At 51.5% G+C, this 26,141-nt stretch overlaps 2 protein-coding genes across 8 annotated transcripts; one reads left to right on the top strand and one right to left on the bottom strand.

Annotated features, from left to right (window-relative positions):
* The first annotated feature begins 598 nt into the window (after positions 1–598).
* On the top strand, positions 599–17,715 carry SPACA6 (sperm acrosome associated 6). 6 transcript variants are annotated; one of them, XM_072769171.1, is made up of 10 exons: positions 601–1,027; positions 1,321–1,398; positions 6,684–6,752; positions 7,345–7,368; positions 7,708–7,785; positions 7,905–8,014; positions 8,363–8,519; positions 8,598–8,808; positions 9,354–9,392; positions 15,237–17,715. In XM_072769171.1, the coding sequence occupies exons 1-9, from the start codon at positions 814–816 to the stop codon at positions 9,385–9,387; spliced, it is 975 nt and encodes a 324-aa protein (XP_072625272.1). In that variant the 5' UTR covers positions 601–813; the 3' UTR covers positions 9,388–9,392; positions 15,237–17,715. The 6 variants fall into 6 exon arrangements, 5 of the variants coding, with proteins under 5 accessions (XP_072625282.1, XP_072625297.1, XP_072625272.1 ...); XM_072769161.1 differs by lacking the exon at positions 15,237–17,715 and adding an exon at positions 12,986–13,587 and having other exon boundaries at positions 602–1,027; XR_012004031.1 differs by lacking the exon at positions 15,237–17,715 and having other exon boundaries at positions 599–1,027; positions 7,905–8,012; positions 8,347–8,519; positions 8,604–8,808; positions 9,354–9,458.
* HAS1 (hyaluronan synthase 1) lies at positions 15,081–25,193 on the bottom strand. 2 transcript variants are annotated; one of them, XM_072768986.1, is made up of 5 exons: positions 24,811–25,193; positions 20,144–20,851; positions 18,510–18,735; positions 17,794–17,926; positions 15,081–16,085 (listed from the first exon to the last, which is right to left on the bottom strand). In XM_072768986.1, exons 1-5 carry the CDS (start codon positions 24,817–24,819, stop codon positions 15,410–15,412), a joined length of 1,752 nt encoding a protein of 583 aa, XP_072625087.1. In that variant the 5' UTR covers positions 24,820–25,193; the 3' UTR covers positions 15,081–15,409. The 2 variants fall into 2 exon arrangements, with proteins under 2 accessions (XP_072625087.1, XP_072625094.1); XM_072768993.1 differs by having other exon boundaries at positions 20,144–20,848; positions 24,811–25,192.
* Positions 25,194–26,141: the final 948 nt, after the last annotated feature.

Genomic DNA, 26,141 nt, shown 5'->3' with positions numbered 1-26,141 from the left:
TCCCCACCCTCCCTGGCCCTCCTGGCCCCCATCTGTCCCTCCATCCGTCTGTCTGTCCACCTGCCGCGCCCCCCGGGCTGAGGTAGGAGGTTGTATAGTTGAGGAGGACACCCACGGAGATCACTATACGGCCTCCTAGCTTTCCCCAGGCTGCGCCCTGCACGGGACGCCCGGCGGGGACCCCAGCCCCTGACCACTGCCCCATGCCGGGGGACCCTGGGAGGAGGAGCTGGGCTTCTCGCCTGTCCTGTCCTTGCATCCCCTCTTCCCACTGCCCTCAAAGAGTTCCTCTCCCAAGAAGAAACCTCTACTTCGCTTTCTCTATCTCTCCATCTCCGCTGTGTCTCTGGAGTCTTCTGTGGGTCTACACAGCAGCCTCTCAGATTGTCTCTCCATCTCTCTCTTATTGTGCTTTCTGATATCTCTCCACGTCTCAGTTTCTGTCTCTTGGGCTTTCTCAGTATCTTTGTGCCATTTCCACTCTGACACCCCCACCCCCACCCCACACCAGGGCCTGTCAGGCCACCACACACCACACTGCCGGCCTCTGGGTCCCTGAGACCCTTTAACCTGTGAGGACATCCAGGGTCACAGGTGAGGTTCTTGGGAGCCTGGCGTCTGGCGTAACCACAAGCCTGGGGATTGCCCGCCCGACCCCTGACTCCTCACACCCTTTCTCCCTGAAAATCCAGAGCTTGACATTTGACCAGCCTCCGAAATCCAACCTCTGACCCCAGACTGCATGCCCCTCCCCCACCCAGTGGTGACCTCACAAAGGTCACCCACTTTGCTCGGGGACCCAGACCCTCAGTTATGGCCCTGCTGGCCCAAGGCAGTACTGTCCCATCTGCCCTGGTGGCCCTCATGGTCTTCAGGGGCCCCGCCTGGGCCTGTCTCTTCTGCTTCACATCCTATGAGGAGCGTGTCCGCATCTGCCAGATCTTTGCTGGTGTAGAGGGCCCTGAGCTGGAGAAGTGTCAGAAGGCGTTCATCACCGCCTTTAAGGGCCTCCTAGACATTGAAATCAGTGAGGAGAACTGCCACCATCCTCCGGGGTCCTGGGGGATAACACTGAGTGATACCAGACAGTGCTGAGAACCACTGAGATTCCCACAAAGGGGGGAGAATAGAGGGGTGTGGGGGTAGGGACTCGAGGGGAGAAGAGAGCTGAGACTGGGTCAGAGATGGGGGGTAGCAGTAGGGAGGGGACAGAGACTTGGAGATGGAAGGTATCTTAGAGAGATAGGAACTGTCCACACTGTGGATGTGGTGTTGAGGTGTATGCATTTGCCAGCCTCTGCCCTCCACCCTTACTCCCAGATGACTATGAGAGAAACCACCTGCATGATGCCTTCACCCAGATGACCCACTCTCTCCAGGAGATGGCCATGGCCCAGGGTGAGTGGGCTGGGGATGGTTTTTGGTGGATGTGGGGTGGAAGCCCCCAAGAGGTGGATGTGTGTGCAGGGGGGGCCCCAGAATGTGGGAGGATCGGGAGGAGGTAGTGCTGGTAAGCTGAGTGAACTTGATTACTTGTTGTGGAGTAGGGATGGGCGGATGCTGGTGGGGAGGTCAAAGGACAGCGCAGAAATGACCAGAGTCTGAAGCCTCGCTGGGATCACGTAGAGGAGCTCTGAACTGGCTGTGTGGCTCCCCCTCTCCCTGGCTATGAGGTTCTGGGTGTGTTGCTGCCTCCCTCAGAGGGAGGAGCCTCCTGACCAGACAGACCTCAGAGGGAGAGGGAGGGGGGAGGCTGAGTGCTGTTTGCGGCATGAACTGGCCAGTCAGAGGTCCAGGGCTCAGGGCTCATTTCTACATCTGCTGTTATGCCTTTTGTTTTCTGCTCTTGCCCACCAAGCTTTCTGACAATGATCCTGAAAAACAGGGAGGTTCCTGTCCACCCGGGGGGAGGGAAGGGGGTATTGGGAGTCAGCATGAACTTCAGCTACATATCCCCCACCCCCAAGGAGAGGCCTGAGCAACTCAGAGCTGGGGTGGGGGGAGGTGCTCAGGAATCCCGAAAACACTCTTTCTCCCTACTTGGGCCATCTTGTCATACAAGGTTTTGAAGAAAGGAGGAACAAGTCCAGTTCTGCCTGTAGAAGACCCCCTTAGAGCTGTGTGTGGGACACAGTGGCTCAGGGAGACAGCAGAAGCTGGGAGGCCAGGGAGGAGGCTGAGGTGAGGGAGGCCTGGGCTGGGGGGGTGCCTATGTGAAGATGGAGAAGTGGGCATGGATGAAGGGGAGAGTCATCCAGGGCCTTGGGTCTGATGGTCCATTTGGGGACTGGGGTGGGGGTGTAATGGACAGTGCCCAGGGTCCAGCTCCCCTGAGATGAGGAACCAGGGAGAAAGAGCAGGAGTGGGAGAAGATGGTGAGCTGGGCTAGGACACAGTGACAGTGTGTGGGACTCGAGGGACATCCAGGAGGCAGCTAGACACACAGGCCCAGGATTTAGCTGAAAGGTCAAGGAGACTTGAGACTGTCCTGGAGGAGCAAGGCTGTGAGCAAGGGAAGGGCAGGCTTAGCTCTGGGTGTAGAAAGACCCTCTGGGATTGTATGGAGGACAGACTGGAGGCCGAGGGAAGCCAGTGCAATATGACCGACAGGTATTCATTGAATGTGCCAGAAACAACACTGTGGATATAGCTGTGTCCAAATGTGCAAACCACTAGCCCTCAGGTTGCTTGGATTGGGGGGTGGGAGGGACAGACAATAAGTGTAATCAATGAAATACTAGGGTGTCAGATGGTCATCCAGGATATGGAGGAAAACGAGGGCAGGGAACAGGGTGCCCAGTGGGATAATTATTGTAAATAGGTTGGTCAGGGCAGTTGCAAATGAGAAGGTATAATTGAGCAAAGACCTGAACCAGGTGACAGCCACGCAGATAATCTGGGGAAAGAGCTTTCCAGGCAGAGGGCAGAGCCAGTGCCAAGGGCTGGAGTGGAATCAACGAGGGAAAAAGCAGGAGGAGATGAAATCAGAGGCTGCAAAGAACCACATCCTGTTGGAGCTCATAGGCCAGTGGTTCTCAAGCCCCGGCGTGTGTCAGAATCTCCTGATGCCTTGTTAAAATGCAGACTCCTGGGTCCTACTCTCCATTTCTGACCAGTGGGTCTGAGGTAAGGGCCGGGAAGTGAACTTTTTTTTTTTTAAGATTTTTAATTTATTTATTTATTCATGAGAGAGACACACAGAGAGAGGCAGAGACACAGGCAGAGGGAGAAGCAGGCACCATGTAGGGATTCCAATGTGGGACTTGATCCTGCAACTCCAGGATCTTGCCCTGAGCCGAAGGCAGACAGATGCTCAACCACTGAGCCACCCATGTGTCCCACAGAAGTAGACCTTTCTAACAAGTTCCCAAGTGATGCTGCTGCAGCTCCAGGAGCACAGTTTGAGAACCATTCTTTTCGACCCTTGAACTGATGTTCAAGCCATCAGAGGATTTTAGGGAGAGAGAGACAGGGCCTGATTGAGGCCATGTGGACCAAAGGCAGAAGCAGCAGACCAGTGTGGAGAAGGTTCATGGTGGTTTGGACCAGTGGCAGTGGTCCAGGTGGACCAAGACGAGGGCTGAGCTGAAAGGGGCAAGCTTGGGTGGGGTGGGAGGAGGAGTAGGAAGTGCCTCAGTTTCTCCATCTCAAACTTGGAGAATGGTAATATCTCTATAACACTCATGGTGTGACAGACACCATCCTAAGCACTTACAGATACTCTCTCATGCAGCCATTAAATGGCACATAGTTTGGCATGAAGATGTTTTTATATAGTATGGCATTAAATCACCTCTGCCTCCCGCCAACCCTAATAGGTAGACACTGATACTGTCTCCATTTTACCAACTGAGGATCAGGAAAGTTACATATTTGGACAAGGTCATGTAAGGAAGAGGACTTGAAATGGATATCTCAGATGGGAGGCAGGTGTTCTCACAGATGGATGAGCCAGGACTGAAACCCACATGGTCAGAAACAGTTGAGGTTCCTATTGATACACACCTCTTTTGGGTAGACTTCACAACCACCCATGCCCCCTTGTGGTTCACTTGATATAACCTCCACCCTTTGGCCTCTTTGGACATTTCACTCCATCCCTGCTTTCTTCCCACGGTTTGCTTAGATATAACACACACACACACACACACACACACACACACGTACACCCCACCCCCCCCAATCGTGGCTCACTTGGCATAATCCTACACTCATCCTCCCTGTGAGTCACTAGGTTTGGCACAAAGACATTCCTTGGATGACTCTTCCAACATCCTGGCCTCTCATTTGAGCACCCCACTCTGACCACATCCTTCTGGCTATCCTGCCATCTCCAGACCACACGCCTGCCCTGTGGCCAAAGAGAGACCTCTAAGTCCTTGACCTCTCACTTTGAACCCACTTCCTGGCTCTAGTTTATACCCAAGGATCATCACATCAGCCGCCCTCTTGCCAATATTCTCAGTTCCCTTCCCTTTCTGTGCGGTTTGAAATCACAGAGGAACGTGCAATGGTTAAGCAAGCTAGAAATCTTGAGGTAGGCAGGCACTTAAGTTTTGTATGGAGGCACCACTTCATTTTCTTGGGGACCCAAACCCCTTCCAACTTCCTACTTTGCTATCCTAGGATGCAGCCCTTATCTTCATGGTTCTGCATGCCTGCTGGAGCCCCCCCCCCAGCCATCAAATCCAAGTTTCAGGCAGCAGGATAGAGGAAGGGGAAGATCCATAAGATGGTACATTTCTCTTCTCAAGGCTACTTCCTATGACTTGCACATGACACTTCCATTTCCACTGGTGACCAAAACTTGGTTATATGATCACAACTGGGTCACATGACCACAACTAGCTGCATGGGATGTTGAGGAATATAGTCTTTTAGCTGGGTGGTTGGAGGGGCCAGGGGTGCTTTCCCAGCTGAAATGCAGTGTGATGTTACTAAAGAGGTATTTGGAGGCAACTAGCAATCCCTGTGTATTAGTTTGCTAGGGCTGCTGTAACAAAGTGTCATATACAGGGTTGCTTAAACAACAGAAATGTATTTGTTCACAATTCTGGAGGTTAGGAGTCCAAGATCAAAGTGTCAGGGTGAACAGGTTTGGTTCCTTCTGAGGCCTCCCTCTTTGGCTGGTAGATGACCATCTTCTCTCCCCCTGGTCACATGATCTTCCCTCTGTGTGTCTGTATCCAGATTTCCTCTTATAAGCAATGTGATACTGGACCCGAGCCCACCCTGATCTCATTTTAACTTAATTACCTCTTTAAGGCTGTATCTCCAAGTCATAGCCCCAGGTCCTGGAGTTAGGGCTTTAGCATTATGAATTTGAGAGGGACACAATTCGGTGCATAACACCTGCCACATTTCTTTTAAAAAAATTTTTGTTTGTTTGTTTATTTGAGTGAGAGCACGCTATATGCATGCCTGCACTGAGCTTGGAGTCCAATGCAGGGCTCAGTCTCATGACCCTGAGATCATGACCTCAGCCAAAATCAAGAGTTAGAAGACTTGGATGCTTAACCAAAGGAGCCACCCAGGCACCGCACATCTCCCACATTTCTAATTTCCAGAACCACCTCCACTGGTAAATAAGTGGCCACCCATCCACTTTGGGAAGAGCCACAAAACCTTACAGTTTGGAGGCCATTCCAATGGTCAAAACTCCAACACCCGTAAGAACAGAGATAAAGAGAGTAAAAGAAAATTTAAATTAATAAAGTCTGGAGACCGTGTGGAAGTGGCAGGTGCATGCCCTGTGTAAAGGGGGTGGCTGCCACTAAGCTCTAGCTAATTGCTGCCTCATGAAAATATAGTCTCTTGTATTATAGCTCTTCCACTTTTCTAAAAAGAGATGCCAAACATTTTATGGTGACTTTCCCAAATTTTATATGATGGAAACTGGTTCATTTTAAAAAATACTTTCCAGTCCAAATATAACACATTCAAGGGATGGACTGGAGCCACGGGCCACCAGTTGTGATCTCCATTCCAGCTGGATCCTGGAATTCATTCTACATATACTTAGTGAGCACTTTCTAAGACTCAGGGCCCTCTCTGGGTTGTGGGGATACAGCACTGAAGAATGATATGTTTATTCCCTGAAGAGACAGACTGAGATGATCACTGTGTGATATACACACACACAGTTGTAAACTAGCGAGAACTCTGGGATGGATGGAACACCTTGATAGACAAAAATAGGGGCACATGGATTAGATTAGATTTATGGTCAGGGAAAATCTCAAAGGAGATGACGCGAGGTAGGAGATGAAGGATGAGTGGGATGGGGGGGAAGATGGGCTAGAAAGAGCCCCCATGTGCTAAGGTCCTGAGGTGCTAGAGAATATGGTTGTTTTCATACTAGGGGAAATGAAAGATGGGCAACGGATGGAATAGAGGAAACTAGACCAGATCATGTAGGGCCTAGCAGAACTTGGTGAGGAATTTGATCTCCATCCTCCCCTTTCCCTCCAACAAGATCAATGCAGAGAAGGCAGAGTAGTTCAGTCACAGAGAGTTCAGAAGCAGACCGGAGGAGGCCTGGGGATCTGTCAGTCTTCCAGGTAGACAGAGTGGGAGATGAGATGAGGGGATGGGGAGTGGCTGTGGAAGAGAGGAACACTGCAATAGCAACTGACCGGCCTTGGAGGTGGGTTTTTACTTACAAGGGCCCCTCCCCCTTCTAGGCTCCTTTAAGGTTGCTTTTCCCAACGCTGCGAAGAAAATGCAGGAAGTTATTAAGAAGCTTAAAGAAGGTAAAAGAAGCTGGGCTGTGCGCGCACACACCACACACACACACACACACACACACACACACAAAACTCCTGAGCCAGCCATCCTCTCTCTCCTTTCGGCCCAGTCCCTCCGAGCCACGTCCCTTGGAGGGTCACTCCTGACACAGCATCTTCCCCTGCGAGGACCTCTCTAGGATCAGGTCCCTGCTTCAACGGAAGGTTTCCAGCTAGGACCCCATCTTCCGATAGTCCTGTCCCAGATCAGCCCGGGTCTCAGTCTGGCCCCGTGCACTTTGTGACGTTTCCTTTCCAACCGGGCTGCCTCCCCTGAAACTATGGCCCAGGGCACTGCCCCGCCCCCTCACTGAACTACACCTGGGTTGGCCCCGAATCCCTAGTAAGCCTCAGGCCGGCGCCTGACCTTAGCGGGCAGCAGTCCTGGCCCCGCCTGCAGGAGGAAAGCAGCAGGCTTGGCTCCGCCCCTGGGGTGGGCGGTACCAGACCTGGCGCCGCCCCCCGGAGGAACGCCACCTGGCCCAGTTAGCCTATCCCGTGGGGGAGTTTCGGATGCGCACTTTCCTCCAGGGTAGTAACGCTTCCTCTCTCTCCACAGTCGAGGCCTGCATCCCTCCCTGCGGTAAGCACTTCGTTCAAAGCTCGGAACCGAGTGGGAAGGCGGGTGGTTGGGCGCGACACCTGTGACTTCGAGTGGAAGACCAATAAGAGCCCTGAACAAGAGTAATTAGACCAGATATTGCTCACAAATCTCATACAAGGCGGGTCCGAAAGCAAAAGCGAGCCAATAGGAGTCCTAGAGGCCGGAGAGTTTTGAGAGCCAGCCAGGGAGAACAGGGAAGGCGGCGCCCAGGGCTTGTCTGGCCGTTAGAGCCCGGGAGGCTTAACACACTTAAGTTGGCCCAAGGGACCAGGGCGGGGAACACGGATGGATCCCAGGTGCAGCGCTTCCGTCCCACAGGGGTCCAGGAGGCGAGCCGGAGTTTCCGCTGCCGCGGGTGCTACTCCGACGTGTGCGAACTCTCGCTGGATTGCCCAGGTGAGGGGCGGAGCCTGCAAGGGGCAGGAACCGGACGAACCGGAGGGACGGGAGCTGAGCCGGCAAAGGGGCTGGGCCGGACGGGGCGGGCTCGGGCGGTGACGCGGACCTGTCTGCAGTCCAGGACTTGACAGTGACTCGAGGTCAACAGGCTAAGTTCTCTTGCTCTGTGAACTTCTCGCTGCCTAAGGAGGAAATCACGTATTCCTGGAAGTTCGCAGGAGGAGGTGTGAGTCGGAGCGGGGCCAGCGCGAAGGATGTGGGAGGCGGGTTTTGGTTTTCTAGAAAATGGGGGTCAGGACGCAGGGGAGCTCGGGCTAGATTCAGGCTTCGTGCCCGGGGAAGGTCCGGGGATTTGGAAGCGCAGGCGAGGCTCGGGAGGCGGCTTGGAGGGGCGTGGTCATGCGTGAAGGGTCAGCGAAAAAGGGGGTGGGGCGGGGCCAGGGCTCGAGAAGGCGTGGCCTAGCTCGGGGCGGGACTTGAGCACGGTGGTTCGGCGACACCCGGCCGAGAGGATCTGACCTGGGCTCGGGCGAGGCTCCTCTCCTCCGGCTGCTTCAGCCCGAGCGTCTCGCAGGTCCGGACGCAGGACCAGTCCTACTTCCGAGACATCCTGCAGGCCCGAGGACCCCTGGTGCGGATCCGGCCGGTGCAGCCCAAGCACCGCGGGACCTACTGCTGCGAGATCTCGCAAGACCAGTTCCCCGTGGCGCGGGTCTATTTCTTTCTTAACGGTGCGGGCGGGGCTGCGCGGGGAGGGGGGCTCTGCGAGGGGTGGGGCTCGCGCGCGACTGACGTGCGCGCCTCCGCAGTGACAGGTGCGCCCCCGCGTGGGGAGACCAAGCTGCAGGTCTCCTTTCGGAAAGTGCTGGACTGGGCGCCCCGGGAGGCGGAGATGATCGAATCTTGGAGGCCAAGCCTGGGCGAGCTGCTGGCCAGTTCCGGGGCTCTGACGCCCAGCAACCAGTGTCTGCTCGCCGCCGCCGCGGCCTTAGCATCAGCCAGTGCGACGCTTGTGGTGTGGTAAGTCCCAGGGACCCGGGGGTCCCAGTATCTACCTGCTTTCCTTCCTCAGACCTGGTGTCCTGCACCCTTAAATCCAGGAGTCCAGGCCCCAGCCCTCTCCTCCCTCATACCCAGGAGTCCAGGTCCCCAGCCACCTCCTCCCTCAGACCCTTCCTCCCTCAGATCTAAGAGTCTAGGCCCCCAGCCCCCTCCTCCCTCCAACCCAAGAATCTAGGCCCCCAGCCCCTTTCTCCCTCAGATCCAGGAGTCCAGGTCCCCAGTCACCTCCTCCCTCAGACCCTTCTGCCCTCAGATCCAAGAGTACAGGCCCCCAGCCCCTCCTCCCTCAGATCCAGTCCTCCCTCAGACCTAGAAGTGTAGGTCCCCAGTGCCCTCCATCCTCAGACCCAGTAGTCTAGACCCTCAGACCCAGGAGTCCAGGCCCCCAGGCCACCAGGCCCTTTTCCCTCAGATCCAAGAGTGCAGGCCTTATCTACCTTTGTGACCCATATATCTAGTCCCCAACCTTTCCCCCTAACACAAGTACCTCCTTGTTTCCCCAGGATGTTCTTTCGATGGTACTTCCAGGGCAACTAACAAAGGTATCTTTTTCTCACTTTCTTATCCTGTTTTCATTCCTATAATAAAGAATATATGTCAGCTCTCTAGATTATCTCATCTTTGAAGGTGTTCACTACTAATGAAGGTAGAAGGAGGGGCACCAGACCACAAATATACCCAGGTGAATATTCCCCTAATAACAGTAACGTGTAGAGCTGACACAGTGCAACGTTCTGTGCTGAGGACTTTGAGTACAAGCTCAGGCCCCTCCCCAGATTTCTGGCAGTCTCTTTGACATTTCAACCTGCAGAGCACACACTCAAATGGAGTCCTTGTTGTCTCTTTGAGAGCCTGTTCCTCCCCAAGGCTTTCCTACTGAGGGTACCACCAACCACCCAGCTGCTCAACTGGAAACCTAAGAGTTTAATTCCTCCTCCACTTCTACTTCCATGCCTCAGCCTTTTTAACTCCTAAACATCTTGTGCAGCCACCCTCTCTCTGTGGTCCCAGTTACCATCATCTCTTGCCTGGGTTATTCCAGCAGCATCTCCACTCACCTCCCTGCCTCCACTCAGTGCACTACAGTCCATCCTCCACATAGCAGCCAGGGGAATATTTTGAAGTATGTCTGATCGGGTCACTCCTTTGCTCAAAACCCTTTAGCTCTCTATTGCCGCTGGAACAAAATCCAGTTCCCTGTTAGGGCCTCCAAGATGCCCCAGGTTCTGGGCCTTGCTGATCTGGTGAGCCTTGTCTTTCTACCCTGCAGGCGTCATGGGTAGATCTTTCCACCCTGCAGTTTGTCTGGCCTTTGCTTATTCCTTAAATTTGTCATGATTCTTGTCACCCTCTCCAGGACCTGGTTCGCTGTTGTTTCCTGCCTAGAATCACGTTTTCTCCCTTCTGTGTCTAAACTCACTTATGATTTCCTCTGAAAAACCTTTACATGTATTAACCAATTTCATCCCTCTGACAACTCTGTGTCTGGCAGGCAGCTGGACTCCACCTCCCTTTTTTTGTCCTCTTTACTCTCTGGCCCCACTAGTCATTTTTTTGTCTCTTGAACATGCAAAGCTCAGTCCCACGTTCCAGCCTTTGCACATGATGTTCTTCATACTTGATGTGACTTGACTGTGAAACTCACAAAGCTACCTCCCTCTCACTGCACAGGTCCCAGCTCAAATGTCATCTTCACTGACCATTTCCCTCCCTGTCAGCTGACATCCCCCTCTCTATTTTCACTTGTGCATTTTACTCATGGGACTTGATGTCAACCTGTGTTTTTTATTTTGGTTTGTGTCTTCTCACCTAAAAGATAAGTTACTTCTGGGCATCTGCTCATTCTTGTTCACTAATATATTCCCCTTTGCTCACTCCTTCATTCATTCAGAGAATATTTACTGAGTACTTCTTTTTTTTTTTTTTTTTTTTTTTTTACTGAGTACTTCTATGTGCCAGGCATTTTCAAGGCACTGTAGAGACAGCAGTGAAGAAATCAGAACAGATGGGGTGCTGGGATGGTTCAGTAGTTGTGTGTCTGCCTTTGGCTACGGTTGTGATCCCGGGGTGCTGGGATCGAGTCCCATGGGGAGCCTGCTCCTCTCTCTGCCTGTATCTCTGCCTCTCTCTGTGTGTCTCTCATGAACAAATAAATAAAATCTTTAAAAAAAAAATCACAATAGACAAAAATCTGCTCCCTAAAGGAGTTTAGATTCTTTGAGGGGCTAGTGCACAGAGGTAGAGAAAGAATCTTGTGGAGCCCGACATGGGGCTCAATTTCATATCCCTGAAATCATGACCTGAGATGAAATCAGGAGTCAGATGCTTAACTGACTGAGCTAGCCAGGTGCCTGTGGAGTTTAGATTGTAATGGATGGTCAGACAATAAAAAGAAAATTAAACAAAATAAGACACGGATCAAATGAGAAACAGCAAGGGCAAAATCCCTCTAGTGCACCTAATATTGGAGACGTGGCCAGGAGGCATCTGGAGCAGGACTTTAGGAAACGAGTACACAATGAAGTCAGAGAGAATGTGCAGGACCTTGGCCACTGTAAGGTCTGGATTTCCCTCTAAGATGAGAGTAATGGGCAGTTTTTGAGGCCAGGAAAGTCATGATTTGATTTGATTTGTATGGCTACTGCATGGACAATGAACTGTAGGGGGCAGGAACCACTATGAGGTGCTGTGATAATCTAGACAGCTATAATTTGGGAAGGAGATGCAGCTCAGGGACAACTGTGGTGACAGTGACGAGTTTGGGTTTTTTTTTTTTTTTTTTTTCTTTTTTAAAAATTTTATCTATTTGAGAGAGAGCAGAGCATGAGAGGGAGAAGCAGACTCCCCACCAAGCAGGAAGCCCAATGTGGGGCTCGATCCCAGGACCCCAGGATCACGACCTTAGCCAAAAGCAGATGCTTAACTGACTGAGCCTCCCAGGTGCCCCTGACAGTGAGGAGCTCTAGATCTGTCCTGAAGGTAGGATCAGTGGGGTTCGCTGATAGATTGGAATGTTAGGTGTGAGAGGAAGAAAAGAGAAGGGGCAGTGTCCATGGTCAGGGCAGCAGAGGGTCCAGTAGAATCCTCTGCCATGATGGCAATGTTCTAGATATGTACTGTCCATTGTGGTGGCTACCAGCTACCTGTGGCCATGAAGTGGGTCAGATGTGGCCAGTGCAACTGAGGATCTAAATTTATAATCTTTTATAGCTTTAATAATTTAAGTTGTCCCTCAGCTGTGAAAATAGAAATCACAGAGGCATGTGTCTTTGTGTAACTCTGGATCACACTCTTTGTTTACTTGACAAGGAGCTCCTGGAAGGCAGGGGCTGCCTCTTACTCATTTCTGCATTTGCAAACCTGGCAAAATGTGTAATTCAGTACATACTTGGTAAATGGTTTCATGACTGATTGACATCATCAAAGAATGAATTTAAAAAATTAAATAGGGATCCCTAGGTGGCACAGCGGTTTGGCGCCTGCCTTCGGCCTAGGGCGCGATCCTGGAGACCCGGGATCGAATCCCACATCGGGCTCCCAGTGCATGGAGCCTGCTTCTCCCTCTGTCTGTGTCTCTGCCTCTCTCTCTCTCTCTCTCTGTGACTATCATAAATAAAAAAAAAAAAAAAAAAAAAATCAGTGTGGATGATTTATGAAAACATAATTTAAAAAAAAAAAATTAAATAGTCCTCTGTGGTAGGGGATATGTTGTGTGCAGTGCAGTTCTAGCATTTTTGATGTGAGCAGCTAGAATGTCAGAGTTCTGTTTACTAAGATAACGGATGCTGTGGCAGGAGCAGTTTTCTTGGAAGGTTTCAAGGAGGGAGGAAGAGGAGGACAGATGAGGCGTTGGGTCTGGTGATGAGGAAGTGACTTGGAGGCAATTGGGTATACAAGTCGGGAATTCTGGAGTGAGGTCTGATCTGAAGATACAAGTTTCAGAGCCATGGGAACCCTGGGTGGCGCAGCGGTTTAGCGCCTGCCTTTGGCCCAGGACGCGATCCTGGAGACCCGGGATCGAATCCCACGTCGGGCTCCCGGTGCATGGAGCCTGCTTCTCCCTCTGCCTATGTCTCTCTGCCTCTCTCTCTCTCTGTGTGACTATCATAAATAAATAAAAAATTAAAAAAAAAAGTTTCAGAGCCATGCCACTGAATGCACAGAGGAAATGAGTGTAAATCCGTAAGAGAAGTGGATAGGAGGAAGTTTCTCCAAAGTTAAGCCATTTGAACCATGAGAAGCTGAGAAGGCAGCTGTGACATCCCTGAAAGCCAAATGAAGAAAGCACTTCAAGAAGAGAGTGATCAGCTGGTCAGATGCTGCTGCATCATGAGAGAGGAGGCCTGAGAATTGGCCATTGGTTTCAGCAACATGGACATCACTGATAAACTTGACTGGAGCCATTTCCAAAGAGCCATGGCTGGGAGCCATCTGATTGGCATGGATTTGAAAGTCAGTGGGAGGCAACACTAGTCATCAGAGAAATGCAAATCAAAGCCACAATGAGATACCATTTCACACCCCCTGGGAGGCTATAATCAAAAAGTCAGGTGAGGGGCACCTGAGTGGCTTAGTTGGTTAAGCATCTGCCTTGGGCTCAGGTCATGATCCCAGGGTCCTGGAATCAAGCCTCGCCTTGGGCTCCCTGCTCAGCAGAGTCTGCTTTTCCCTCTCCCTCTACTCCTCACCTTACTCATGTTCACTGTCTCTCTCAAATAAAATCTTTTTTAAACAAAATCAGGTGATAACAAATGTTGGTGACAATATAGGGAAATCAGAACCCTCCTACTTTGCTAATGGGAATATAAAATGGTACAGGCGCTGTGAAAACCACCTGTCAGTTTCTTAAGAAATTAAACAGGACCACCATATGACTCAGCAACTCCACTCCTAGAGAAGCCCACCTGAGAGAATCTAACACACAGAGAATCTAAGACACATCTAACACACAGTTTCTGTTCACACAGAAACGTGTCTGTGAATGTCTATAGCATTATTCACAACAGCCAAAAAATGGAAACATCCCAAATATCCATCGACTGATAAATGTGTAAACCAAATGTAATATATCCCTACAGAGGAATATTATTTGGAAGTAAAAGGGAATGAGCCAATGATACATGCAACAACACAGATGAACTTTGTGTCACAAAAAAATATATATTGCATGATTCCATTTATGTGAAATGTCCAGAAGAGACAAATCTGTGGAGATAAAGCATAGATTGTGGTTGCCTAGGGCATGGAGGTGGGTTCGGGGTGAGGAATGCAAGTGACTGCCAGTGAATGTGGAGTTCCTTTTGGGGGGTGATGAAAATGTTCTAAAATTAGATTATGGTAATGGCTGCAGGAGTCTATAAAGTTACTAAAGACCATTGAATTAGGCACTTAATGTGGCTGAACTTTGTGGAAGAGAAATTGGAGACAAAGATAAACAGCTCTCAAGGAGTTTTGCTGTTAGAAATGAAACAGTATGGGGCATCTAGCTGGCTCAGTCGGTGGAGCATGCAAAAGATCTTGATCTCCTGGTCATGAGTTTGAGCCCCACTGAGGGGGAGAGATTACTTTGAAAAAAGGAAAAAAAAAAAAAAAAAAAACAGTAGCTCAGGAGGAAATAGGTCAAGACAGGGTGTCCTAAAAGTCACAGAGTGATAGCACATTTGGATGCTGGTGGGAAAGACCTCATGGGGAGGGAAGAATTGATGATGTGGGAAGAATGGAAGGAGTGAGATCTTTGAGTAGACCTGAAGGCATGAGACTTAATGCCCCAGTGGGATGGGCTGGCATTGGAGCACAGTCAGTTTGCGGTCAGTAATGAGGAAGGTGTGGCCTGTGTGGGCACAGATGGAGATCAGTGGAAAGATATGCAGGTGGGACTGGTTTTTTTCTTGTCACTTTTGTTTTCTCAGTGAGATGGAAAGCAAAGTAAGGGTGAGGTGCTAGGGGTTTGAGGAGATGAGGTATGGCTTCCCTTTCTTAGAGAGCAGCCAAGTAGACCAGGAAAAGGCCCTCCTCAGTACCTAACAGTGTCACCACATAGCAGGTACTCCATTAAGTATCTGTGCTGAGAATTTTCACCCTCACATCTCCGACCCATGGGATTATTATCCCTGTTTCCCGAAGAAGGACCCTTCTAGGTTCAAACAGCTGGCACCTAGGACAGAGCCACAAGTCCCCAACCTTCAGCCCTATAACCCCTCAGGTCTCAAAGAAAAGGGGGAGACTCAGGAGAAAATAAATAAAATTCTTTATTATATCCTAGTCACACAGTACAAATGGATATTAAATAAAAACAGGGAGAAAGCAGGCCCCAGGACAGCATGTGGAGACCCTTGTCCCCCACCCCTAAAAATCCATGCCCTGATCAATAAATACCCCCTTCCCAGAGACCCTGAAGTCCCAGCCTCAAGAATCTTGGGTCAACACCCCCTCGCTTCACAGAGGAGGGAAACTGAGCCCCAGAGAATCACCCAGCAAGTCTGTGGCTCCTGGGGCCCCTGCTGGTTTCCTCTTTTGCCTCCCTTGAAGTCCCCTGGGTGGGCACCCTGCACACCCAGACTCACACCTGGACTCTGTAGCCACCTGAGCGCCGCCGGCAGAGCCTCCGCACACCCACCCAGTAGAGCGTCAGCATGAGCACCCAGTAGCCCACGTAGGCGCCAGCCCCTGCGGCCAGGTGGTGGGCCTCGGCAGCCCGGGAAGGGCCGCTCCAGTCAGCCCGGGCCTCATGCACCAAGCTGCGGACCAGGCCCCCCAGGAGCAGCAAAGCCCAGAGGGCCAGTGGCAGCAGGGGGACGTAGTTGGCGGCTAGCTTCCGCCGGCCAGAGGTGCCCCAGCCACTCTGGTTCATGGTGGCCAGCGCCAGGAACTTGGCGGGCAGGAGGCCGCACATGTAGAGCGGCGCGTAGAGCGAGAGCAGCACCATGCGTGGGCAGCCGCGCAGCCAGGCCGCAAAGGCCGCCTTAGCCAGCGCCACACCCTGCACGCACAGCAGCACCCACAGCAGCGCCCATGGGCGGCCTGCATAGAAGAGCCGCAACACCGTAGCCGCCACGAAGAAGGGGAAGAGGCCCGAGACCACTGCCTCATAGGTCATCCACGCGTGGTGCCGGTGCCACCAGAGCGCGTTGTACAGCCACTCGCGGAAGTATGATTTGGACCAGCGTGTCTGCTGGCTCAGCCAGCGCAGGAAGGAAGAGGGAGTCTCAGAGTAGCAGCGGGACCGGGAGGTGTACCTGGATGGAAGGGACAGGACAGGCATCAGGACGGCCCTCTCGGTGGCCAGGACAGAGACTAGAGCCAGAAGAGGCCACTGCCGGACAACTGCTGGGCTGCAAGCATTCTTGACCTCCCTGGGCCTCATGTTCTCCTAAGTAAAATGGGACTGACCAGGATTCCTACCTAACAGGGCTGTTGTGAGAACTGAATCGGGATTAGAGGCCAAGTGCTTAGGATGGTATGTCGTACTTGCTCAATAAATATTAGCAACTACTACGGTTTGCGCTATGACTAATATCACTACTGCCATTACTAATATCGTCACAGTTACTGACCTATTACTAATGCTATCACTAATCTGTTACGAATACTCTAGCGCTTGCTCTTACTGGCAGGCCCTGTGGTGAGGAATAAGCCAGGCGCTGTTCCTACCCAGGGCATCCCATGTGTTAGAGCTCAAGGGACCCATCAAGCCTCCTTCCTGCAGCCGCAGCAGACATCCTAGTCAGTCCCCACCCAGTGTGTGGCAAAGCCCACACAAGGCTAGAATCCTGCTCCTGGAATGTCATCAGGTGGCCGCTAACAGTTGCGTTTCTTAGGAGGCGTCCCACTATTCTCTCCCCGCGGGTATTACTTGACACTGTTGTCCAGTCTCTTAACCCTGGCTGCCAGGCATCCTCAGGAGCCTCCCTGCCCTGCCCTTGGTCTCCTGCAGTCCGTACCCAAAACAGCTGCCAGAGGCATCCTGTTAAACAACACATCACCCCTCTGTCCACAGTCCTCCCATGGCTCCCTGTCTTCATTCAAAGTGCTTGGGTGGCCTGTAAGCCTTTCTGGAGTGCACTCCATTACCACTCTGTCCTCCTTCCCGGATGCTCTCTCCCTTGCTAGGGTTCCGGCCGCATCATATCCAACCTCTATGCCTAGGAAGGGCATCCTAGTTAACATTTCATTCCCTGCTTCCAGACTCTACCTCCCCTTTCCTGGCATGTGCATTATCCAGTGTACTACTGGATACTCCTTGGTCATGGTCTCCCTAGTAAGCAGTATGCGTAAGCATGAATTTGTGTCTCTTGTTAATGGCTGCATCCCCAGAGCCTAAAACATTGTAATGAGGGGCGCCTGGCTCGTTACATGGGAAGAGCCTGCCGCTCTTGATCTTGGGGTTGTGAGTTCAAGCCCCACACTGGGTATGGAGGTTACTTAAACTTTTAAAAACCCACTTTGTAATAAATATTTGCCTTGTGAATGAATGCATGGGTTCCTTTGGTATACCCTAAGTTCTCTCCGGCCCTTTCACAGGGCCTAGTTTTGTAGAATCTCTTTCCCCTGAACCTGACCCAGTCTCACTGGATTACGACTCTTCCTGAAGTACTCCATTCTTCTTGCTCACTCTCCCACTAGATCCCACTCTCCCTTCCCACCTCACTCGGAGTAATCTGTGAGGCCGCGGTAGAGCCACTGTGCCCCATCTCATGTTGTACCTTCTAGGTGGAATTCCCCACCCCCCACCTTGCCTCACTTAGTAGAGTCCACTGGGTCACACAATCAGCCAACCCTGCCCCTTCCAGTATCTTCCATTCTCCCCTAATGTCTCACTTGGTAGAGCCCACTGTCCTGCCAGATACTTTGGATTTGGAGAATTCCCAAAAGACACACACACACACACACACACAGAGTCACTGGCCTCCACACACACCCAACCACCTGATCCCCTCGGCTTACTTGGTGGCATAGCCCATGCTGAGCATCCGGTTAGTAAGGTGTCGGTCATCCCCAAAGGTACAGTGGGTACCCAGAAACTTCTGGTTGTACCAGGCCTCAAGGAACTGCTGCAGGAGGTTGTTTCTGTATAGGCCTGGGTGGAGGTGGGGAGAACAGGAGCATCAGCCTCTACTGTCCCCCATCCTATCTCTAACCCGACTCACCTCCAATTTTGGCCCCATCCTCAACCATCTCAATCCTGTCCTCAGCCCTGTCTCCAGCGACAACTCCAGCCCCAATCCCATTCTCAACAGCAATCCTTCCTCAACCCCACACTCATCCCAAAATTTGCCCCAATCCTATCCCTGACCCATATCCACTTTGACAGCAAAACTATCCCAACTCCATCATCAACCCCATATCCATTCTCAGCCCTATTCCCTACTCATCTCCTTCCAAAAACCCACCACCAACCCCAAACTTGGCCCCAGCCCTGTCCTTGACTCCCAACTCCAACCCATTCTCTTCCCCCAAACCTTTCCTCAGCCCCAAGCCCTATCCCCATCCACACCCTTCCTCCAACCCCACCAAACACCATCCCACCTCCAACTTCCAGTCTCATCCCTATCCCCCATCCCTGTTGCAGCTCCATCCTCAATCTCAATTACATCCCATTCTGACTCTCTCTCACCCCCTCCACTCTATCCATGGCCCTCCCCAGCCCTACCCCTGCTCACCTAGGGGACCACTGATGCAGGACACACAGTGGAAGTAGCTCTGACAAGCCCGCTCCACATTGAAGGCCACCCAGTACCGCAGGCTGCTTAGGAAGCTGACCCAGGAGTCCAGGGGATTAAGGATCCGCACATCCCCCCCAACGGCCCCTACCCTGGGGTCCTCGTCCAGCACCTGCACCAGCTCCAGCAGTGCCATGGGGTCCAGCCTTGTGTCTGAGTCACACACCTGTGGGGTGGAAGGAGCCAGGATCAGGCCAGGTTGGTACTTGAGGGGAGGACATCACAGGGTAGGGAACTGCTGGGACACTGCACCCAATCTGAACATAACTTCCAATTTTTAAAAAAGATTTTATTTATTTATTTATGACAGAGAGGCAGAGACACAGGCAGAGGCAGAAGCAGGCTCCATGCAGGGAACCCACATGGGACTCGATCGCGGGACTCTAGGATCACACCCCGGGCTGATGGTGGCGCTAAACTGCTGGGCCACCAGGGCTGCCCTAACTTCCAATTTTGTAGTCACTTTCAAGATGGCCTCCCTAAGATCCACACCCTTGTACAATACCTTCCTCTGGCATGTGGGTGAGATCTATAACTTGCTTCTAACCCATAGGATGTGGCAAAAGTGATGACACATAACTCCTGTGATTATATTACCTAATACACAAATAGTAAAGGAGTTCTGCAATGTAATTAAGATCCCTAATCTGTTGAGAGCTCCTGGGTGGGTCTGGCCTAATCAGGTGAGCCCTTTATAAAAGAAGGTCTAGAAGTTAGAGACTTTTTCTTGCTTGCCTGGAAGAAGTTTTACAACTACAAGAAGATCAACCCTGCCCACAAACATAGGAGCCTAGGAGAGGCCCCTGAGCTGTAGATACGACCCAGCTCCAGCTGACATCATGATCATGGCCTGATGGTACCGGAACAGAAGAGCCAGTTAAGCTCTGCCCAGACTCCTGACATGGAAACTAGGAGATAATAAGTGTTTTCTTTCAAGCTGCCAAATTTGTGGTTTTCATTTGTTAGGCAGCAATAGGTAACTAATGTGGTGCATTACTGAACCAATTCCTATACTGGATGAGGACAAGAAGAGATCTCTACATTGAAAAGGTGAATGAATAAAGCAATGAGTGACTTCTACATTGGATGGATAAATGAACAAATCTTTAGATTGGGTGGATGACTAGATGGATGGATGGGTGGGTGAGGGAGAAGGAAAGAGCCTGCATCCAACAAATGAATGAATAAAATAAACGAATGACCTCCAACTGGGAAGATGGATGTAAGAAGGTATGAGTGATGTCAACAACAATTTAAAAAAGAATGTATGAGTAGGAGTGAAAGGAAGAGTATGCAGCTGAAGGATGAATGAATGAAGAAAGGGAGGAATTAATGAGTCACTACACGAATGACTGAAACAAATGAGCCGTCTCCTTATTGGGTGGACGGATAGAGGGATGTAGGAATGAACGAGTGACGGAAGGAGTCCCTACACTGAATGGCTGGATAAACAAAGACAGTCCGAAAGAGGCCCCTTCCAATCCCTGCACCCAACCAAGAATCCTACAGAAGGGGGGCGGCCCTACTCCGGCGTCGGGCCGTCCGGGCGGTGCGCGCGGGCGCCTTGCACTCACCTGCACGTAGTCCACAGAGTCGCCGAGCGCCTTGAAGGCCGTGTACATGACCTCGCGCTTGCCGCCCCAGCGCTGCGCCACGCACACGCACCTGTGCGTCCTCACCAGCGCCTCCACCGCCAGCCGCCCGGGGTCTTCGGCCTCCACCTCCCGGTAGGCGCCCGCGCCTGCCGCGCCCGCCGCCGCCGGCTCCCAGGGCTGGTGGTAGTTGCCGTCCCACACGTAGGTGGCCGGGTCCTCGTCGGCGAAGACCTCGCGGAACATGTCCACCATGTAGAGGTCCTCGGGGCGGTTGCCGTCCACCACCATGAGGACGCGCAGCCGCGCGCGCGGGTACTGCAGAGCGCGGGCGGACGCCAGGCACTGGCGCAGGTACGCAGGGTCCTCCTGGTACGCCGAGATGGTCAGCGCCACGCTGCGCGCCGCCGCCGCGTCCAGGGGCCCCCGCGCTGCCGCCCGCCTCGCCGCCGCCGCCACCCGCCGGTGCTCCAGGTACGCGAAGAGGCTCTGCGCCACCAGGTGCGCGGAGAGGAAGGCCCCGTAGAGACCAAAGGCCAGGAGGCCGTAGCGGTCGGAGGCCAGCGGCACCCCGGCGGCGTAGGCCCAGGTCATGAGGCCCAAGATGAGCAGCGCGAAGGTGATGGTCAGCACTCGCCGGGCCAGGCCGGAGCAGTGGCGGGCGGCCGGGGTGGGCTTGGGCAGCTCCTGCTGGGGGATAGCAAAGGGGAAAGGGTCCTGAAGTCCTCCTCCGGGAAGCGGGAAGCGGGAAGCGAAGACCTAGGTCTCCCCCGAATGCCTCCCCGCCCCCGCCCCCGCCCCCGCCCCAAGTCAATACAACATCCCCTTTTTGTAAAGAAAATCCTGTGGGTACTGCAAAGTTATTTTCTTTATTTATTTATGATAGTCACACACACACACACAGAGAGAGAGAGAGAGAGAGAGAGAGAGAAGCAGAGACACAGGCAGAGGGAGAAGCAGGCTCCATGCACCGGGAGCCCGACATGGGATTCGATCCCGCGTCTCCAGGATCCCGCCCTGGGCCAAAGGCAGGCGCCAAACCGCTGCGCCACCCAGGGATCCCTGCAAAGTTATTTTCACCAATGAAAGTAATTGTGGCAAACAGCAAGCTCGATGCCTGATTATATTATATTGATTCTAATATATTTTTCCCTACATTAAAAAAAAAGATTTTAATTTATTCCTGAGAGAGAGAGAGATTGGCTGAGACATAGGCAGAGGAAGAAGTGGGCTCCGTGGGAGGAGCCCCACGCGGGACTGATCCCAGAAACCCGGGATCATGACCTGAGCCAAAAGCAGAGGCTCAACCACTGAGATACCCAGGCACCCATTTCCTCACATTTTATATTATTATTATTTTTTAAAGATTTATTTATATATTCATGAGAGACACAGAAAGGCAGAGACCTAGGCAGAGGAAGAAGTGTCCCGCAGAGTGTCCAATTGGGGGAGGGGAGCTCGATCTGGGACATTTCCTCACATTTTAAACAGCTCTTCTTTTTTTTTTTTTTTTTTTTTTTTAATTTATTTATGATAGGCACACAGTGAGAGAGAGAGAGAGAGAGGCAGAGACACAGGCAGAGGGAGAAGCAGGCTCCATGCACCGGGAGCCTGACGTGGGATTCGATCCGGGGTCTCCAGGATCGCGCCCTGGGCCAAAGGCAGGCGCCAAACCGCTGCGCCACCCAGGGATCCCTTAAACAGCTCTTCAATCCACGAGGATTACACTGAAGGAATGTTTAATTAATAAGGATTCTCCTCCCCTCCTGCTTCTTAGTGGTACATGAAATAATCACTCATCTCACAGAGGTTTCTTAGGGTTGAGATTGTTAATCATCATCATCTTAAAAATAATGCAATGTGGTATGTACCAGATAAGCCTTTTATTTTATTTTATTTTATTTTATTAATTTAATTTAATTTAGTCCTCACGACAGCCCTATGAGGTAGGTACAATCATCCCCATTTTACAGATGAGGCAGCTGAGTCAGAGAAAGATGCAGCAACCTGCCCAAGGTCACACCTGGATAGCAAAGAAGCTAGGGTTTGAACCCTAAGAATCTGGTCACTGAACCATCAGCTTATATATTGAAGCTTTACTCCCCAGGAGAGCCTGAGGGTGCAGGAGGCAACAGATAATGTTTTCAGTGCCATCATACCCATAGCAAAACTGAAGACTGGTTAGTCAGGAAGAATGGCTTGCTCAAGGTCATGAAGCTCACAGGTAGGGGGAGTCTTTTCTCCAACTTCCCAAGGGCATGGCCATGGTCTCCTTCACTGCTCAGGTCTCCAACAGGCTCAAGTGCCTAATACACATTGCTGGAAGACCTCAGAATCAGAGAGAGACATGACTCTGTTTTCTCGTCTTGTAAATTGGGGATTTAGCCCCTTCTACACATCAAGTACTGCTCCAAATGTGGCAGATACTGTTACTTGTTCCTGTTACATAGGTGAGGTGATTCTCTTGCCCAAGGCCACTCAGGCAGTCTGGCTCCATGGTCCTCTAAGCTAAACTGCCTCCTGTGTCATCAGCTTCCATCTCATGGGCTTCTTTATGAGTTAAATGAGTCATTAGGATACAGACTTGTGTTGTCCAATACAGGAGTCACCAGCCACATGTAGCTACTGGGTGCTTGAAAAGCAGCCAGTATGACAGAGGAGCTGACTTTTTAATTTTATTTAAATATTTAACTATAGAAACTGATACTTGATTCAATATTGGAAAGTTTTTAAGTATGTTTGAAACAAGTAGGGTGTGTGAAGCTTCTTTTTCACCTGTCAATTTTATGAAACCTAAATAGAGGTCCAGATCAAGTATCTCCAATGAAAGTATATAGCATCTGTGTGAGGTGTGCTATACATCTGGATTTTTAAGGCTTTGTTGAGAAAAGAAAGAGTTAAATATCTCATTAATATTTGTATTGGGGCAGCCCGGGTGGCTCAGTGGTTTAGCACCATCTTCAGCCCAGGGTGTGATCCTGGAGACCCAGTATCAAGTCCCACATCAGGCTCCCTGCATGGAGCCTGCTTCCCCCTCTGCCTGTGTCTCTGCCTCTCTCTCTCTCTCTCTGTCTCTCATGAATAAATAAATAAAATCTTTAAAAAATTATTTGTATTGTTGCATACTGAAATGACAGTTTTAAAAATCTTGTTATGAAGTTTTATGTTACTTTGTAGTAAATATGGTCTGATGCATCTATTCATGCATATGATATGTCTGAGATAGCAAGGGTCAGCACCCTACATCCCTCGGGCCAAATGCCTGCTACCCTTTTCACTACAGCTCTGCAAGCTAAGACTAGTTTTTAGGATTTTTGTTTTTGTTTTTTCAAAGATTTTATTTTTAAGTAATCTCTACACCCAGTGTGGGGCTCAAACTTACAACCCGGAGATCAAGAGTCATATGCTCTACCAACTGAGCCAGCTGGGCATCTCTAGTTTTTACATTTTTGAATGGGTGAAAAAAGTCAAAAGAATATTTTGTGGCATATGAAAATTAGACATTCAAACTTCAGCATCCTTAAATCAAGTTTTATTGGCACACAGCCACACTCATCTGTTTACATACTCTTTATGGCTGATTTCATGCTACACCGAAGTTGAGTAGTTGCAGGAGAGACCATATGCACACAAAAAACTTAAATATTGATTATCTAGCTTTCTACAGAAAAAGTTTGATGACCCCTAATATAAAATATATTGGGTTATATAAAATATATTATTGAAATTAAGTTCATCTTTTTCTTTCTACTTTTTAAAATGTGGCCACTAAAAAATTTTTAACTATGTAAGTGGCTCACATTATGGGACACAGTTTTAACTTCTATAAGGTAGAGTTTTTAGCATAGTAATCACTCAATATTAATAATTATATTATTATTACTTCTGGAATTCTCCTATGTCCTTTTGATCCAAACCTGGCCCTGCCTGAGTTTCTGGAGGGTGGCCCAATTCATGCTGGGGTTCACTGAGATAGCTGGGCCACTGGAGGGCTCTAATGTCAACACTCAGAAACACACATACACAGCCCCACACATATATTCCCACATATATTCCTGTCTCTGCCAAGAGACACACAGAGCGTGCCCACAAAAGAAAACATTCATGTCCTCTAAGAACCTCTGTTCTTAGAACTTAGTGACCCTGAGACTCTCACCAACAGCCACACAGGTGAATTTGGAAACACACCCCCTTGAGCAGAAAGGAGCTAAGCCAGGGATCGGATGCCCTCAGGGCCACAAACACTTAGGCACCCACCCGTGGGTCCCAGCAAAGGGACAGAGTTTCAGAAAACCGTAACAGTTAAGGTTGAGCCATATGAAATGACCATTTTCAAAGGGCAAACGTGACCAGATAGCCGCGATTTCATTTGGTTCAACTTCATAGTTATTGAACAGCCATAACAGAAGAAATCCGGGCCCCATGTCAAGCGAATACAGCCCTGCCTCGCGCAGCCGCACCCCGCACACGGACGCGGGCTTACTGCAGGATCAGCGTGGGCCTGTCCCCTCTCATACGCTACAGGTGGGATGGCCACCTACAAGGGGGGATGGAACCCGGACGCCCCAGCGGGGGTCGCCGTCACTACAGCAGCGCGCCCGGGGTCCCCACCCACGTGGTCGCACAGGTGCCGGCAGGCCCGCACGCACCTGTGTCATCGCTGCGGGTCCAGCGTGCGCTCCTCTCCTGCTCCTCGCTCCCGGGTCTCGCTGTGGCCCGGGAGCCCGGGGGTCATTTGAAGACCGATGCGGGCGGGGGCGGAGGAGGGCTGACGTCAGGGCGGAGCTGGGCCAGGGGCTCTGAGGTCACGGATGAGCCGGGCAGCTCCACCCGCTTCCCGCCACTGCCCGCCGCCCCGCGCCCGACGGCCTCGGTTCCCAGGGCCGCAGTCGCGCCCTCCCCTGCCCTCCCAGGCCTCCTTCTCCCGCTCTGCACTCTCTGCGCTCTCTGCGCTCTCTTCTCTCCATTCCTGCCTTCCTCTCCCTCGCTGTCTGCCCCACTGCGTCTTTCCTCACGTCTGCCCCATTCTTCTGCCCCCTCTCCCGCACCCCAGCCGCTCCCCTCGAAGCCCTAGGGATGGAGGAAATGCGCACACGTGCGTGCTTGTGGGTGTGGCCGGGCGCTGGCGGCGAGGCCTGCTGTCTGGAAAGAGCTGTGAGTGCTTGTGGGTCTGCATGTGTGCGCCTGTGCCAGGGCCGGGGAGGGGGCTGGGCGCCGAGACGGGTCCCCCTAAGGGCACGGGGAGAACTCAGCGTAGTGGCGCCGCTGCCCCGGGGAACCTTCAGGAAACCTGAGTCACAGTGAAGGTGGCAGTGGCCTCGTTTGGAGGCCAAAGACACGGGGTCCTGGGGCATCTCAAGACCAGTATCCCCACTCAGTGATAAATGTCACTGTTTCCATGCCCTTCTTTTTCCATGATTTTTTTTTTTCAAGATTTTATTTCCTTATTCATGAGACACAGAGAGAGGCAAAGACCTAGGCAGAAGGAGAAGCAGGGAGCCTGAGGGGAGCCTGATGCAGTACTCGATCCCAGGACCTCAGGATCAGGACCTGAGCCGAAGGGGGACGCTCAACCACTAAGCCACCCAGGCGTCCCCTTTCTCCATGATTAAAAACAAAAAATGCACCCCAAATCTAATTCTTTCTGTCCCTCCTCTGTGAGCTGATCATGCCCACCTCCTACTCTCTCTGAGCTCCTGTCACTCGGGCTCTGCCTCTCTGACCACCTGTCTGTCTGCTCCCTCTGTGGGTTCCTGTTTCTCTCCATGCCTCCCTCTTTCTCTCTCTTTCTCTCTTTGTGTCCATTTCTGTCTGCTTCTCTCTGGCTCTGTGTCTGTCTCTTTATTTCTGACTTGGTCTCCCTGACTTTCTTACTAAGTCTCTCTCTCTTCCTTTTTCACTCTCCTGTGTGTTTCTGCCTTTGTTTACTTTTTGTTTCTCTGTTTCTCCCTGTTCCTGCCTGGCTGTTTCTCTTTCTCTG

The sequence above is a fragment of the Canis lupus genome, chromosome 1, assembly GCF_048164855.1.
Source record: "Canis lupus baileyi chromosome 1, mCanLup2.hap1, whole genome shotgun sequence".
In the NCBI taxonomy this organism is placed as follows: Eukaryota; Metazoa; Chordata; class Mammalia; order Carnivora; family Canidae; genus Canis; species Canis lupus.
This window is presented reverse-complemented; position numbering and strand designations above follow the sequence as displayed.

Coding starts and splice junctions, on each gene's coding strand:
- SPACA6 (XM_072769158.1), top strand. CDS start 814: ATGGCCCTGCTGGCCCAAGGCAGTACTGTCCCATCTGCCCTGGTGGCC. Junction 1,028..1,320: donor CCTCCTAGACATTGAAATCA/GTGAGGAGAACT, acceptor CCTTACTCCCAG/ATGACTATGAGAGAAACCAC. Junction 8,520..8,597: donor GGTCTATTTCTTTCTTAACG/GTGCGGGCGGGG, acceptor GCGCCTCCGCAG/TGACAGGTGCGCCCCCGCGT.
- HAS1 (XM_072768986.1), bottom strand. Junction 18,736..20,143: donor ACTCTGTGGACTACGTGCAG/GTGAGTGCAAGG, acceptor TCCACCCCACAG/GTGTGTGACTCAGACACAAG. Junction 16,086..17,793: donor AGCATGGGCTATGCCACCAA/GTAAGCCGAGGG, acceptor CCTTCCATCCAG/GTACACCTCCCGGTCCCGCT.